At 34.7% G+C, this 18,570-nt stretch overlaps 1 protein-coding gene across 5 annotated transcripts in view; it reads left to right on the top strand.

Moving 5' to 3' along the window:
- The window catches only part of LOC103575493 (histone-lysine N-methyltransferase MECOM), a 48,562-nt gene that overhangs the window by 14,135 nt on the left and 15,857 nt on the right, over positions 1-18,570 (top strand). For 3 of the 5 annotated variants that reach the window (XM_008555301.3, XM_014442573.2, XM_008555305.3), the window contains 2 exons: positions 13,038-13,271; positions 13,482-13,678. In XM_008555301.3, coding sequence (XP_008553523.1) covers positions 13,038-13,271; positions 13,482-13,678 — 431 coding nt within the window. Of the gene's footprint in view, positions 1-10,448; positions 10,719-13,037; positions 13,272-13,481; positions 13,679-18,570 lie in introns of those variants that run through there. The other 2 variants (XM_008555304.2, XM_008555300.3) reach the window with 2 other exon arrangements.

Consider the following 18,570-nt stretch of genomic DNA (forward strand, 5'->3'; position numbering starts at 1 on the left):
AAATGATTTATAAATAAAATTTAGTAGATAATCAATAGATAAAATCACGAGGTTGATGATCAAAGAGCAGAGATTGGAGTATCGTATCGTAAGTTAAGTGAAAGATTCTCTGAATATAATAAGAAAAAAAAAAAAAACAAGTGTGTCATCGGCCGATCGGCAAAACGTTGATATTTTTTTTCTCGGATATGATAAACAGTGAATAATGTTTGACGGTGGGAGAATTCGCTGAAGTGTTGGGAGTGCGAGTGAGGGGGCGGAGTGGGAGGGGGTGGAAAGACATTAGGGGTCGCGAAGTCAAGGGAGAAAAATGAGTGAAATCCATTAGAGGGGTGGAACGTGTTGAGTACTGTCGATCTTTTTTGTCGTTCGCACACTTGTTTTATACATAATATCTATATTTTGTCTTTTATATATATATATATGAATATATGTTGTTATATATTTATATATTGAAAAGTTGATATTGAATGTTTAGCGAGGGTGGAAATTACAGAGATGTCACTTGGAAAGTATGAATATAAAATTAATTGTCAAGTAAAAGTTTTGAATCAGGGGGCAAAATGGTCAGCTTGTAATTTTTTTTATCAGTTCTTGTATTTTTTTTTTTTGATAAAAAATTTCGGGCTGCCTATTATGACCCGCGTTACTTTGCATAATTTTGATTATAAAAATAATCTTGATAACAAATTTTAATGCCGGGGCCACTTTGTTCCTTTTTTGAAAAAAAAAAAAAAAAAAAAAAAAAAAATTTCTGTAGAAACATTAAGGGAATTAATTCAATTATTTTTACAAATAAAAGTATGGAATTGAGTGTAATTAAAATAATTAATTACAAACTCAGTGAAAAATGGAGTAAAAAAAAAATAAAAAAGAGCAGAGAGATACCAAAGTAAAATGAATATCTGGGAATGAAAGGACAGAGTCGGGCAATATAACAGAATATTTGAATTCGTTTGACATTGGAGGTGTGAAACGGACGTACTGCGTGTTCGGGACATGAAACAGCATGTCGGTTGGTTTCCTTTGATCAAGTCCCGTCGCTCAGTATAGATGACTCGAGGACCCGAGAGTCGTGCCAAACCGATTCGCATCGCTATGTCGTCCGACATTTGACACTTTTCGCTAAAGACTATTGTGTTAGCTAATTATATTTTCACTTACTATTATTTCCACTAATTGCATTGTCAAACCTTCCCCCACCACTACTTCTACCGCAATAACAACAATAATTACCATTTAATATTTCATAAATTTATTTATTTATTTTTGTCTGGACGCATCGAAATTTTTACAAGAAATTTAACACTCGAATTACTCGATTAATGTACGAGGTAGTAGATCCTTAAAAATAAAACATCCCTCCTCTGGGTTCAGTCGTAATGGGTGGCCTCGTCTGAGGGCACTTGAGGGTGTGTAATTGCTAGAATCCACGACCCTACACCGCATTACGCACATTCTGAGTGTATAGAAGGTGTAGGGTGCAAAGTAACCCGCAGACTCAGATATATACAATCCATTAATTTTCTATCTCCTTTTATCTTTCAGTTATTACTTTTCATATTTTACAACTATTTTTATTGACAATTAATAAATACACTTATTTATTTTTTTTAATTAATAAGAATAATTGTTGATGCCTAAAATAATTTTTATAGCCAATTAAAAATTTATAAAACCTTTTTAATAAATAGAGATAATGATTTAGAAATATTTAATTTTAGATATAAAACGACATCTACTTATAGAAAAATAAATAAATATTGCTCACGAGCTACCGAATAATTCAAAGTCCCGAGTACCGCCACTAGATGGCGAGTGACTGGTAACTCTTTCGTCTGCAGAGCGATAGAAAAAATTTATCTAAGGAAATCGATAGGAGTAAAAATTCGAGTAAGCGAACTACTAATAGATTTTTACTATACCGTCGTCTACATTCCTTATTATCACCGACTTTAGATCCATTATCATCTAATCAATCAATTATCAAATCTGTAAAATGAATGAAAAAATTTTAGAAGCATTAATTTGTGTACTAAAAGATTGGCCAGTAGATTGTAAGCCCACCCTCAAGTTGATAAAAAAAACCAGGGTTAAATGACTCGATCCCCTTGATAGATTTCACTCTCGACATCGAAGTGTCTCTCCGCACTCGTCAACTCGAACTCGATCCTCGTCCTCGATCTCCATCTCCACCCAGCCCGCGATGCTCTTTTCATTTACACGTCCGACAGATGGCTCAGTACCCAGTATAGTTTTTGTTTCCAAGCTCCTCGCATTAACTAACAACAGAAAAAAACCAAAGCAAAAGGACTCAATGCTTAGAAGAGTAGACTGCACTCGATACGAGGATCGCGCGACGCTCAGCCACATGTCCAAACACCCATTTCCTCTTGTTCCTCTTCTTTTATTTAAATTATGTTCGGTTCAATTCATTTATTAAACATTCTTTTATTTCATTTCTCTCCTCTCGTTACATCCGATAGAAACAATTGATTTCTCCTTTCTCCATCCGTGGGTCAGCAGCTCACGACTCGGATTTTACTACTCACGATTCATCATTCATCACCGAGTATACAAATATAATTTTAAACTAATGGTCGATTGAAGAGCTTTGCACTGTACTTACTAACATTGTCTTTGTATTTCACTCGCAATCGTTGCCAATTGTTTTTTACCCTACATACATATGCCTCATTTATATGTTTCTATTTTATTCAAACTTACACTTTAACCCTCACATTAAATATATACATTTCCATATACATATACATATATAGATATATAGACATTTATTGTACGGTCAGAAACGCTTGTTTAGAAAACTTTCAAACAGTCTACGCTTTGTTCTTCATATTTTTTTTTTTTTTTACGATCACCAGTAAAAATATAAATTAGTCCGTATTATTTCAGACAAACTTTCTTTATATTTTTATTTTTTTTATTTTTATGGATCTGACATTTTTATGTCGCTCTTGTGACCTTTTGAAGGAGGAGCAAATTATATAAACACTAAAAATATTTACAAGGAAATTGAAGCAAAATAAGAAATTAAAAATATTTTTTTTAATGGGGTAAAATGGGCTATTACTTTGCCCAAGTCAAAATTTAAAAAAACTGAGTTGCATGTGATAGTAAAATTGAAAAGATATTAAAGTAAAGATTGACGACAAAATTAAATTTTTTTATTCAAAGGGAAGCGACTCTTCCCTAAAATTTCCAATACTTTATTTCCCATCAGTTATTTATGGTTTTCATTACTGCATAGAAAATTTTCCAAGTCTTATCAAAATCGAATTACGTGTAAAGTTTTATCATACAAATTACAAATTTATTAAGACTTTTCATAACAAAAATATAAAAAAAACTACCCTCCGTACAATTACGAGTGAATTATAGACCTGAGTTGACACACAACCCATCCGACTCAAGCGATTTCTCACGCTAACAAAAGTCACCCGGTTGTCATTTTTTCCTTTCCAAATTTCTACGCTTATTTTTACTATCCCCGAAAATAAACGGGTTAACCACCGATTGTAATTCGACTTTTTTTTTAGTAAAAAACCCTTTTCTGAAATGTAAAAAAAATATTTATCTCAAAGGGTGTTTTTACGGTTCCCAAGTATGGAATCCAGCGAAATTAGAGCGTTTGTTTGTTGATAAAAAACAGCCAAGAAACCCTTTCCTTGGCAGCCTGGTATTTTTGTCAAGTCAAAGTAACCCTTTTTCGCGCGAATATCGAGTGACGTTAAAAAAATCCGGTATTTTAACTTGTCCATCAATTACGTCCGGACACACGAGGATTGTGGAAATGTCGTTAAGATCGTAGATATTCAATTCCGTTGGTCCTTTTATATATTTTATTATATTTTTTTAGTACAATCATTTCTAGTCTGCACGCACGTACCCTCCACTCGACAACTCGACTCGATCTTTACTCAGCGATGCTAAGTTCCTAAGATTCGCTTCAATAGAATCACGATTCTATTCTTTCGCTACTCAATATAATACCGAATGCCGTGTAGATTTTTTTCCTTTTATTCACCAACAGAGACAGACCCACGAGATGGACTGACTGTGACTGTGACTGAGTGACTGCAACGGGACAGAGATATCTCGAGTCTTATCTGGTGAAACTGGCTGGCTGGGTGTGAGATCATCGGAGATTGAGTGTCCGAATGAGAGATGTTTCTTACGACAATTCTTTGCTATTGTTAGTAATCAATGTTATTGTGAATAGATGTTCATTCTTTTTCTTCGGATTTTTTAAATTTATTACTTTATGCAAATTAATTTCATTCCTTTGATAAAAATTTTTTTTAAATAACAAATCTGAAATCAAGTCGACTTCTGTTTTTTAATATTAATTTAAATTCATTAATTTTCTTTTTGATTTCTAGTAGTCGAAAAAAAAATGAAAATTTATTATGAAAGAGCAGTAAAAATTTTAAAAAAATTTATAATAAAATAATAGAAGTTGTCTGCGTACCAAAATAAAGGGGAAAATAAAAAAGTACCGTAACCCAGTATGAAATAACTCGGGTAGTTTTTTTTGTAATTCACATTGGCGCCCTAAATAGCGTTGTATATATACACTAAGCCGAACAATCTCATGGTCTTTGGTCTTGATTTAAAGTTTAAACTCCCTTTATCTAGCGAATGCCGTATATCTGGTGAAAAGTGTTCCGAAGGGATTCGTCGATTGAGACTTGAGACCTTAAACTTTTGAAAATTCTAGCACGCGGACGGTCAGTCGATCCCGTTTCAACCGAATACTCCAGAGAGGCCATTGTTAGCGTTGTTTACGACGAGCGCGTGAGATTTCCAAGCACTGATTCGTCTTTGATTCATTCCTCTAAACTGCTCGCTCTGAAATATTTATTTCCGCCGTAAGATAAAGAGTTCTGATTAGAGAATTTGGGGAAAAGGAAGCGTTTTATTAAAAAAATTTATTTGATTTATGTTCGGTGAAATTAATTTTATTTTAGGAGAAATGATGAATCGACGCAATAGAGGTGAAAAGGGTTGGTCCCGACTGTCCGATAACGGCAACGGAACGTGAGGAAGTTTGAAAAAAAGATTGAAGTTTTATTAATTACGTTGTTATTGAACATAGATTACGATGTTGCACTTGGTCTCAAAAACATCTGTTCCATTCTCAGAAAGAATGTCTCCGGGATATGGATGTGAAAGTTGATGACTTCGGTCGCGAGGTGCCATCGAAGGGTGAGCCACAGGGGCTGGGTTATAGTTACACTCTCCTTTAATTCTCAGTGGGATTCGAGGGTGGACGTAAACAGCCCCCGGATCTTGATAATCAAAATCAAATTCTCTCTTCTTCAGTAGTTTAGTCAACCGATTTATTTTTGTACCAACATCCGTGATAAAAAAATACCCGGGAGCATTTTTTGCAATTTTATCTGCAATTATTCTTATCTAGAAAAATATTTAACTACCAAATCATCTCCGGTATTCGAAACCGCGACTTTCAATACGAAATAAAAAATTTTAAAAATAAATTTGCTGGTAAAAAGAAGTTCATTAGTCAGACCGATTATTTATTTTTTTTTTTTTTCAAAGTTAGAAATTGGGTCAATTAAATTTATCAGTGAATTGATAAAATTTTTTTTTAAATGAGTAATCGATTGAATGATAATTAAAAGTAGGGGTAAAACCAAAGTGAAACGATTGGCGTTTGCTGGAAATTTCTCATTTGTAACGAAAGTAAGCGTAAAGCCCCGTGGGTACTATGCAGGAGTAGTAGTAATAGTTACTGTGCAGTAGCAGAGTAGTGGGATCGGGTAGAGGAGATGGTGGTTCTCGGTCGGGGCGCGAGATTCAAAATTAATGCGGATACGAGATAAAATTAATTTAACGGCGAGTGCGCTCAGCCTGGGGGTGTATGCCGAAACCCGGATCACAATGGCGACCGGTACGAGCCGCGAGTTCCCCAGCCGAACCCGCAAACTCTCTTCTATCTCCGTTACACCCTTTCACTGATACAGAGTTACAAGAGAATGGACCAGAATGGAATGGAATGGAAGCTACGTAACGCGTGCACGCGAGAAGAGCTCCAGCCCAGCCACGTTACCCAAAACATAATTAGCTTGCATTGTTAATGCACCAATATTTGTACGATATCCTACTGTTGAGCTGCCTTCCTCTTTCATATTTAATTTAATTTTTTTTTTTTTTTGTTATCGGGTCATCAATAAAAAAAATTTTTCAACCATCGGTTGGTTTATTTTTAGAAAAAAAAGTTTACCTCTCGCGAGCCTCAAACACAGAGCTACAAAAATTTTTATATTAAATTTTGAATCCAAAAATTAAAGATTAAATTTTTTTGAATTTGGAAAAAAAAAATATTAATATTGACAATAGAAAATTTTCACTCTGGTAGTCAATAAATATTTAGAATGTACGAGCACTCGAATACTGGATTTCACAAACTTTGTAAAATATCCAGGGTGTAAAATAAAAAAAAAATTTGATATTCTCATGATTTGAAGTTGACAAAAAGCGTCGACACCCCATCAGCGGAAGGATCATTACGCATTATTCCTTGGCACCAAAGACACGATTCACAATTGTGATTTTGATCCAACACAAGACTCACTACGACATACATTACATTAATAAATCCATAATAAAATGAATAAACTACAAGACAAGCTGTGTCGCGAAGCAAGGGGGCGTCGTAGGGGGGCCCCACCTAGGGCCCGGGGTCTCGTCGTTTGCTCTTCCGTTAGTTCATCGCTTTGCAGTGACTTCCGGTGGCAAGACAAGCACAATGCTTTGTGCATAGAACACACGCGGCGCGCACAACAATCAAGTCTCAAGTTCCTCAGGGGTTTTAACTTCTCTCTCACTCGCTCGCTCATATCTTTCGAGCTGTGCTATTCGCAAAGCTTTAAGAATGTACTCGACAAAAAAATACCAATAGCGAGCAGAGCAAGATGTAGAGAAAGAGAGAGAGAGTAAAAGATAAAAGCCAAGCTAAAATCTAAAGCCAAAGGTAGAATTGAACCGAGTAAATTATAGACTTGGCTTAGCCGTTAACGGCAGTAGTCATCTGCTTACGAATCGACTGCACGTGAGCCCTGTGTGCTTTTTATAGGGGAGTGAATATTATGTCCATTCTAGTCGACAATGAACATGTCTTTAGACTCTAGACTCTAGACTCTGCTCTCTCACTAAAACTTAATACTTAACTCGGGTTTTATTTTCCCCCCTACTCCCACTTGGGACTGATTTTGGCCTGATAATCGAGACAGGGCCTTGCGAGTCCTCTTGAGACCCGAAACCCAGGCTATGGCCCGCTCGAGAGTTCCTCGGTCCGATTGTTCAGTGACTTGAGTAGTTTTAGCTTGCGACCCTGCCACTCACTTTTCAATTACTTTGCCTTCTTATCCTTCTAATAAAACTTCTTGTCCATATTATAGTGATATGTATTTTAAAACGACTAACGGTCGATTTAATTGTCCGAGTCAATGAGTTTCGAGTTCTTGATCTCGAGATTTATTTATTTGTTTTTTACACCTTAACTTTTGAACAAATTAACGTGGGAATTTTATTATTATTTCTATAATTACAAGGGGCTGAAAAAAATCAGGCAAAATGGGTCGTCCTCAGAAAATTTTTTCTTTTTAATTTCTCAGAGCACAATTAAAGTTAAATTTTCTCACTGACATTTCACAATATCCATTTTGCCCCTCTTTCTCAATATATATATATATATGATCTAATCCAAAGTTTGTAGAATTGACCGCGTTATCAAAGGGTTGGCCGGACTTTGAAAAGCCGGTTCTTCTACAGACTGCCTGGGAATTTCTGACACGTAAAGTGACGATGTCGTAACGTGGGTGTGTAGAAGACCCGTAGAAGGAGGTGAGTCGTCAGGGAGGCACGAAGCTATTAAACTGACAGAAACACTTGCCACCCCCTTCCGATGCTCTGCCGTTGCTCTCTGGTGTTAAGGGGGTGGTTCGCTCGCTTCTTTCACCCGCATATCAGTCGGTCTTTCCACTCTCCTCTTTCTCTTCCTCTCTCTCTCTCCCTCTCTTCATAACATCCGTCCTTTTATTACTCGACGTTATTAATAATTTTTTTTCACCACCTCCAGATTGTCTCTGAAAAAAATCTAGCAAAATGTCTGCGTCAAAGCCAAGCAATTTAAAATTTAATAGACCGACACCATTATTATTATTTTCTTTTTATTATCATTCTATTGATAAATCATCAGATCGTCAGCGACTTTTATCTCGCGTGTAATAAATATAAGTCCGCGCGGTACAAAAGTAAAACGAATCGTCATATATAAAATATAAAATGATATTGTATGTAAAGAGCGCAGTATCAAATGGGCTTGGAGTGAGAGTGAGTAAGAAAAAACAATCGCGACATTTTTTATACCGGTGTAAATCAAATGCCAAATATTACCAAAGAGTCAACGTTAAGAATAAAATAGAGCGAGAAAGAGAGAGAGAAAAAAAAAGACGTGTAATAGTGACTAGGGATTACATACACGCGTTGCTGAGTAATAAAGAATGATATAACTGCTTGCGACACATGTCTTGGCTCGGTAAAATACACCCGCACTATACTAACGTATCATACATATATGTTCAACATATATATGACAGGCTTATTTATTTATTTTAGTGCATGTACGATGCCACGAAATGAAAATTTAAGGCCTTTTATTTTCATTAAACACTAAATGTCATGTTAACATTAAATTTTTTAGATTACATGGGAACAAATTTTTTTTATGCCCTGTGAATCTGGAAAAAATGTGTATTTTTTTTTTTTAAACCTCGCACTGAGTGGATTTTGAGGAACCTGATACTCAACTTTGATACGATAATTTAGTTTACTTCAGAGTGGTGACATTTGTAGTTAAGGGGTCGGAGGATAAAGTTTTTGAGTTTTGGCAAAAAAATTTTATTGAGGCAATGGGTAACTGACCAATTTCAATTCGTTTCCAAGTTGTTGTGTGAGATGTTTTTTATGGGAAATAGAAGTTGAATTTTTTTTGGGTTGATATGAGGATCTGACGTCTGACCGCAACGGTTCTTCGCACAGAGGGAGGCTGCTGACGTTTGTCAGGGTTCATACGAAAACATACAAAAGAAGTGGGATTGAAAAAAATTCAAAGTCAATTGAAAACCGTTATGATGAAAGTAAACAAATAGCTGAATTATTTTTAAAAAAAATGGATATTTTTAAGTTTGGACTTTTTTATGAAATTCAGTTTCTTCAAAATTTTATTCATCCAATTGTTTGTTTATTTCTAGTGAATTTTAGAATAATAATAAGGTATTGAAATTTTGGTGCATAATCTATTTCATTTTCCTGTTTAATTTTGAAACGAAGAATTGATGTTTTTCAAAAAATTTAAATTTCGTATTTTTTGACCCTGGATGTCCATTTCTTTTTGAAAATGATTTTTGAGATCACTATCAGCAGATTTTTAAGATTTTGCAGTAATTGAACATGACTGGCAAGCTCACATTGAAACTGAATGCTTTTATCTCTCAAAATTTTATCCAGCATTTTTGGCTGAAATTTATTACATGCTTCAGTTCAACGCTACACTTAAAGTTGTTTTAATTTTTTTCACCTGTCCACTAGATATCATACTTTGATGTTTTGGTATGAAACATGTTTTCTAATCATGTTCTAAAAGTGACCTTAAAAAATCCTACATGGCTGGACCTGTTTCCATTTATTGGGTCAATTTGACAGGACCCTTGAGGACTTAAAGAAAATAGAGCTCTTCAAAAATTCATACTGTTGATATTTTTTACCCCAACAGCCTAAAATTCCATTCTAATGAATTTCAGTCAGAAAAATGAAATAAAGTTGATAATAATTGATCATTTATTCAAAATTAGTCATAAATGATCGAGAGATGTACCAACAAAAGCTTCTTATCCATTCTCTGGACTCGTGTCCTTCCATACCATTACATTTTATCCGACAATACAAAGCACAAGGACGCACATACATGTCTATATATATATTTATATCTATATATATATATATATATATATATATATATATATATATGTATAAACCATCATATATTCTATTCTCTCGACACTATTATACACACAATACAATACAATACTAATACCCAGTACCCAGTGGCAGTGTTTAGAGTTTGGTGCTCGAGCAATAGCATCCCTAGCCAGAGATGCTGCGGTCCAGTGGTGGGGAAATACGTGATAGGGGTGGCTCCGCCTGCGGGCCAACCAGGATCCCGGGACAAACGATTCCGCCACACCCAAAAGGATCCTCCTTGCAGTGTACTCCCTCGGGAGCCGTAACATCCTCTTCTCATCAGATTCCGGATCCTAAAACTCTAGTGTTAGTAGTCTGCCAAGAGCCAGCTGACGGCGCAGCTCGCGCGAGCCCACTATATTTTTCTCTTTTCAATCCGCGTGCCCGCGGGTTTATCCTTCGCTCCATACAAACCTGTGACAAATGTGATGCTCTAACCAGTTACCTCTTCATTATTAAATTTATTTCATACTTCATATATATATAGTAATATTCAACATTTTTATATTTTTTTTTATTTATCAATGTGACCAAATATTTTTTTGTGATTTTTTCTTACGTGATTATGTGCCAGTGACTATTTATTAATTAATTATCAGTAATTATTTGAATAATGGATTTAACTAAATCGCATATTAATTACAAATTAAGTGGTAAGTTTTCCAAAAAATTTCATTGATTTTTTATTTGCCGTTTTGATAAAAAAAAATTAGATGGGGTAAAAAAAAATTTATTGGAGTTTGATTTTATTAAAGAAAAATTTTAATTGATTTTAAAAATTATTAATTTGAATGTAAATAAATTATTACAATGATAATAGACATTATTATGAATGATATGATATAATTGGAGTAGTAATTTTATTCAAAGGGATATTCCCGGTATCACCAGGACGTCCTGTGCGGTTAAAATGCGGTTTTAAAAACGCGTGTGAATAAACCGTTAGTGCAATCTCCGTCGCGTATTTTACCTCGTACAGATATTTATATTTAAATATATATATGTATGTTGTAAATATGGTGGGCAATTTGCTGAATTATCTGGTGAAGTTTCCCGGAGAAGATTAGACGGAGGAAAAAGTAATTTCTCAAATTAATGATACAATTAATTATTTAAATTTAAAATTGAAAAAATATTAACACATTGAAGTGATGATTGTTTGTTTAGTTTATTATCTCAGGAATGTAAGACCAAAGAATCTTTATGCCACCCAGATATATCTTCCGTTCCTTGAAGAGAACCAGATAATATAAAGGCGCTCGTATTTCAGTATCATCCTCTAGAGCTCTCGTAACCAAAACATCGGCACATTAATGAATTAATTGATGACTCAATGATTCATTCAATATTTATGCCTATAGTAAATATTTTTTCGATATTTATCTCATCCTGTTTACAAACAGTTCTCATAAATTTTCAAAAGGCCCAAAATATTTATCTTTGAGTAAATTTGTACTGAGTTATGTTTTGAGGATTTGTTCAAAAGTTTTTTGAATTTTTAATTATCGATTATTTAACCACGAGAATCTGAGCTGACATTAACTAAAAAAAGTAGAAATGAACTCGTAAGTGGGGGATTTTTGACTCGTGACAAGACTCGGGCATGACATTTAGTTTCATATATTTAAATAATTAATATAATGAGTATATAGAAATTGGGCAGGAAAGTGAAAAAAATTGCAGTTATAAAATTGTGGGTAAAGTAGATTCCTTTCTATGTCACTATTTCATTTTTGAGCTTAGAAAATATTAAGTATAAGTATTTTCCAATAAATGTCATTCATTTTCCGTCATTAATTCAAAAAATTTCTTATTTTCAAATAAAAATTAAAATTCCCTCTCAAAATTATACTTTATGACCCTTTTACCCCTTCCCTACTTTTTTTTTTTCAAAAATCAATTAACCAGAAATTTTCGTTAGAATTTTCAATGCCCATGTTACCCGGGATTAAAATTTCCCATGACCATGACTGCAGGTCGTAAAATCGCTTATCATAACTCTAGATTTCGTTAAAAAAAAATTTATCAATAATAATAAAATCTAAAAAAATGAATTCTCACGTAAAAAAATTCTCATAACCCTTCTGGCACTTGTTCAATTAATCTATCTAATCATCCTCTTGGCATGCTCTTGTCCATCCGTAAAAAAAACATATCTTCAACGTGCACAGTAGCTAATATATATATATTTATATATTAATATAAACCATAAAATCCATCCTCAGACTTAAGATGTCACAGAAGCTGTCAAGTGGCCTCGAGTACACGTCCCAAGTTCATGTCCAACGACACCCTCTTTAGGATCAAGAATAGGTCTTCTTACCGATAATCCCTTCTCCAGTGTTTACTCACTCGCTTATACCTCTTCACTTTATATTGAAGCTCAAAAAAAAATAAATAAATAATTATTTATCCCCAACCCCATTCGGTCCTCGTCCCTGCCCAGCCAAAGTATTTTTAAAAATATAAATACCAAATATTTTAATCCACCTGTGATTCATCTTATTTATGAATTTACGATTCCGATACTTTTATCACTAAGATAAATATATAAATAATAAGAATAACCTTTGATAACAACGATCCGACATATTTATTGTTATTGATAGAGATTTTCTCATCACCGTCACCCAGACGATTAAGATGATCTTTAAAAAAGGAACCGACTGTCCAATAAAATAAAAAACGCCGGCCTTATCTCAGGTCAAACATTACATTTTGTTCCCATGGATTTGTGGTAAATATAGATCTAGACGGCTTGGGTTGGTCCTAGATCACTAGACTAACTCAAGTAAATATGAAGCTAAGTGCACGATTCCGGATTTACTTTATTTTTCAGTTTTTATTTTGTTTCAAGGGATTTGCGCTTAACGCAAACTCGTAAAAGAAAGCGAGAATAGCAAACAGTCTGTTAAAGGAACTTGTGATAACGAAAAATTTAATGGGCTAATTTTTTTTATTTTTCGTTGCAGGCAGTAGTGACGAAGGCGAGGCTGCCACTAGCGGAGTCGTCGAAAGCAGCACGGAAATGGAAGACAGAAATATTTACGATGGAAAAAGGCCTGATGTGATGCAAGAGTTCGCCTCCTCGACGCAGTTTAAGGACGAGTTTAAGGGAGTTAGTGACAGGAAAAGCAAGGAGAGAGATGATGATAAGGCGTGGGAGTTTTCTGATAGGCAGACTCGTGATTATCGGATTGATTACCGTAAGTTTTTTTTTTTTTTATTTAAAATAATTTTTTTTAATTAATTCGTAGTTTTGAATTTGTAATGGAGATTTTATTTGAATTTAAAAAAAAAAAGATTTTAATCTAAAATCAAAATTAATAATTTGAAATTTTTTTTTGCGGTAAACAATTGTGTACGTAAAAAAATTAATAAAATGTTAATGAGATTTGTGATTTTTTAATTAACAGAAACAATAAAACAAGAACCAAAAGAATCAAAAGAGCAAACCCGTGACTGGTTGTCACCGGTACCAGAAGTAGAAGTCGGAAGTTCATCATCCGGTCCTCTAGTCCGTGCGAGAAGAGAAATATCCCGGGGAACAAGATTCGGGCCCTTTTTAGGCAAATGGGCCAGCGAGCCGCACAATCCTCGTTACGCCTGGGAGGTAAGTTGCATAATTTCCTAACAATTCAATCAGTTTATCCCCCTCCCCTTACTCTGAATGCCAAAAAAAGTAAAAATCAGTTAGAAGTAGAAGATTCACACGGGCACCTTATCGGATATCATAATCAGACAAAATAAATCTCTTAGCAACGGTTATTGAAAGATGATCGATCTGTTTATAACTCCATTCCCATCTACCGAGAGATGTCGGATTCGATGTTAGAATTTAAGTCTATTGGGTAGATAATAGCAGAGAAAAAAAATAAGTATCGGGAAGAGGAGAAAGAATGCTAGCAGACAAGAAGAGAGGAGACGAGACGATATTTTTTTGAGTTCTGTTCATTTCTGTGTTGCTACCACCAAGTGGACCGCTTTTAATCCTCCAAGTATTATCCGGCAGATGCCGACTGCACTGGAGCAGTGAAGAGAAGAGTAAGAGAATCGTCATCATCACACGACACAACTTTCAATACCCACCACCTGGCATATCCACCGAAAGATCCGATGGGGTGTCATCCGCGTTGACGGATCTGTCAATTGGTTATAGCTTTCGGACACCTACCCGTCAAATACTCCAACTAAATCCATACCAACACGCACATCCATGCACACCGATGCACACCACACGACACACATCGACCATCGAACCCTTAGTCTCCAACTCTACTCGTAGCCTGTGAATCTCATCAACGAATAATATATTTATATGCTTCAACGAGAACGTTGAAATAAAATTTTTCTGTTTGAATGCTTCGTAAATAAGTCAAAAATTTTTGATATGATAGTTGTATGTGTGCGTGTGTATGTGTGTGTGTGTGTGTGTGTTTGTATGCTGGTGATGGCTACTCTGTAAATGGAATAACGCATGTCGTACTGACAAAATGTAAATGGCGCTATCCATCTAAAACCCGACAAAAACCCCGTCGGACCAACTGTCGACCAGCGCGATTACGGGATCGATTAGAGCACGAGGCTACCCCCTTCGTTTTCGTTAGCAAACCTCGATCTATCATGTCCACGCGCGAACCGACATCCATTTAATTCCTGTCTATGGGTCTTTGATACTCAGCTCAGAATTTTCCTGGTGAATTTTTATACGGACTGCTTGCTGCGAGCTGAGATTATGGATCTGAGATAATGCCTGTTAATTTTTGGTTTTTATGGAAATTTTAGGGCAATCGATCTTCCATGTCAAATTTTATTGGAAGAAAAAATTTTCACACATTTTTTTTTTGACTTACTGATGCACACCCTGTCTTGACACTGGTGTGCAAATATTCAAATAAATATTTACTTAGAAAATATGAAAATAATTAAATTTATAACTTTTTCATGAAAAAAAAAATATTTCGACAGAAAAAACAAGATATCAAGTATCCGGATACAAAAACATAACTTCCTCTATAAAAATAAATTTTTGTTTACACAAATCATCAGATCCTCAAAAAAACGGGTAATATTTTTTTATTATTTATGAAAAAATGACAAAAGTCCCAGAACCCACCTGTCTAGATTGGCTAGGTTTTATTATAATGCACACCATATATATTTTGTATCCAAGGGGTCCGCGGAATATTCAGGGGGACCCTGTGCCAGTACGAGGGGCGTGCGGAGCTCGTTTCTCTTCTATGCATTGCTATTTCTATTTCCATCACTTATTGTTATTTTTTATTGATAAGATTACTCGGCAGTAGATATGAATGTATCCGCTCGTTTTCAATTATCGTGATCTTGTGATGTTTTACGCGGTGACGCGTGATACGCAGAGACGATGATGCGGCGTGCCTCAGTGGTGACTAAACCAATCTTTGGCTTAGCTCATTCGCGCGTAACATCACTCTCACGATATAGGACACGACCCTCATGTGATACGGCTTTATTATACACACTCGCTTGCGTGTCTCTACGGCTTAGACCAATTTGCTAAATTATATCAATTCTCGTTCAATTTAAAAAACTTTTGTACATTTTTTGTCATCCTCTTTTCATTAATCATCCACTTTTAAAGAAATACACACCAAAGTACTGCACACCCTTCGTTCTCGGGTGTGCATTCAAATAATTTCCAATAAAAATATAAAAATTTAATTTTCCTGAACAAAATATATAAATTTATTTTAAAAATACATTAGAAATTAATGCACACCATTGGAACCTGAGGTGTGCATCAAAAATTTTATTAATAAAATTTTGTTTCTAAAAAAATTTGAATCTCTGGGGTGAAATTTAGTTTTTAAAAAAAATTTGTTCAAATAAAAATTTTTATTTCCACTTGATCGCGGTGGTCGCCCTAGATTTTATTACTAAACTCCCGTGACCACTCGAGTACAGGGTTTTCTTTTCTCTCACTATATATAATAAAAAAAGAGCAAACCCGCGTGAGTGAGTGAGCGAGTGAGAGTGAAAAAAAAAAATAATAACGGCAGCTTGTTTTTCATCATTCGTAAAGGTTCCTTGCTCAGAAAGCACACACGCGTCGCGGTGACCCAGCTTTATACCACTACACTATACTTTTTTGCCAAATCGTGCGGAAAGCCACACACGGGCCATTATATTGCCAACGTATGTCGCTGACAAATTATATTGATGACTTTTTTTTTCACAATTGTACACATTTTTACGAATAATTTATTCTTTTTTTTTTTTTGCCACATCTTCAAAATAAATTTACAATTTTCTAAAAATTTAATTATCGACTCATTCCCTGAATTGCAATGGATAAAAATTTTATTATGGTCGTCAATGAAATAAAAAAGTAAAATAAAAAATAAAACACTTCATTTTTTATTCTACATAAAACTTTTTTTTTAATTTTAACAATTGCGCCCCGCGGTTCCATTGTAACCGCGATTATTTTTTTATAGAAAGCACTTTACACACAACCAAAAATAAAACGAATGGTCAAGCGTCGGAAGTGATTGTAACAATGCCTATATTACGCGGGATTGAAAGTAAAGTGAAAAAAAAAAAAAAAAAAAATTGAAACGATTATTTTTTGGGTGGGTTCAACTCAGGTATTTCTAGTTCCATTCATATCACCTTTACACACCCAAATCCTTCAGGTTATTTAAATCAATCGCTAAGTGAGCACAGTAGCACAGTAGCCAACACACAAAACGAAGCTTCTCAAGGCGTAGGGTTACGCAGCCACGACCTGCGATTCTTAAATTTCCGCATTTAAATTCACAATAATAGTAATAATTATTATTATTATTATTATTATTATTATTATTATTATAAAAGAAGAAAGAATTACAAGTGAGTTTATTTATGCGGAGAAAGTACTATTGACAGGAAACAAGTGACAATCAGACCCTCGGGATCTTTTATTGTCACAGCTCGTCACACGTTGACGAACCATGGCCACTTTTAAATTTCACTCGCCCAAAAATCTCTCAAGTCCCTTGCGGTCATCTGGTCACCGACTGACCACCTAAAATTATACATGTGAATGTTGCGGCCCAGTTTTATTTATTAATTTTTATTAAAACTCTTAATTAAATAAACTTCCAGCTTCTACCCCCCCCCCCCTTACCGCGCTTCGTTTCTATTCGAAAAAAAAAATTACAATGATAATAACGATAAATTTAAAATCAATTACAAATTCATGTATCAATTGACTGACAATATTTTTTAGCCATTGTCGTGCACGAAACAAGTTGACAATAATACCAATAAGAATAATATAAAAGTAGTAACAAATCCCAAAAAAAAGAGCTAACAAAACGATATGCATACAAGTAGCCCTTTCTCACCATCAAGTTTTTTATCTGCTCATATTTTGATTGACAGTTGGCTGCACCAGCCTTATGTAAATATAGATATGATACACTATTGTAAGTAAATATATACATTGTCATATGTATATTATGACATTTAAATTCAAACTTGCACTGCAGACTTACGAGTTTTAATATTTTTTAGAGTTAACCCTTTTGACGCGTGACATTCCCAACCTTGCCAACGAATCATGTTGCGAAATCATTCCTGAAGTAAATTTTTATAAATTTCTTTATGGAAAAAAAATGTACGTGACCTGGTCAAAAAAAAAACTTAAATTTGAAATGTTTGACTTGAATTTGAGCCAACTGAACCAAAACCGAGTCAAAGTTGACATTTTTCACTCAAATTTTAGACGACTGAGCCAAAACTTTGTAAAATGTGACATTTTTGATAAAGTAGATCAAATTGGCCGAAAAAAATTCAAAAAAATCGATAAAAAGACACTTCGATTTTGACTTGCTGTTGGCCAATTTGATTTACTTCGTATCCATTTAAGACAAAAATGTCAAATTTAACTTGGCTATGGCTCAGTTGTCTTAAATTTAAGTCAAAAGAGTCAAATTGAAACTATTTTCTTAACGTGGGTGGAATATTTGTAATAAATGAGCTATGGAAGTGTTATTAATAATTGTTGTATATTTAGTATACTCTGAGAAGTATACAGAGAGCTCTGTAGGACAATACATTGATGCAATAATATTTTCATCCCTTTTTAACGCACGTGTTTGAGACCCTATTCTGACACGTCATCTGGGTTCTCAGTTAACTTCTTTCGAAGAGAAACTTTTGGCATTATGTGGACCGAGCTGTATCAGACTTTGAGAGAAGTATAAGGGCGAATGTGTAGGAAGCCGTTCCACGTCCCAACCTCAGCGAGGCAACAACGCCAAACACCTCTCTCACAATCTCTGACATTTAATTGAACTTGTTCGTAACTCATAACAAGAAGTCTTGCAACTGCCGAGGTTATAATTTACGGGAAACAATAACTGCTGCCTTTGATGTTTCCTGCGATTGTCTTGTTATGTTGCTTCGCCTGCGAGCTCTATCGAAAAATTTTACCCCAGAGATCTGAGAGCTTTTATCTAAATTACTCGTTAAATAATTATA

Source organism: Microplitis demolitor, chromosome 7 (assembly GCF_026212275.2).
Source record: "Microplitis demolitor isolate Queensland-Clemson2020A chromosome 7, iyMicDemo2.1a, whole genome shotgun sequence".
Classification (NCBI taxonomy): domain Eukaryota; kingdom Metazoa; phylum Arthropoda; class Insecta; order Hymenoptera; family Braconidae; genus Microplitis; species Microplitis demolitor.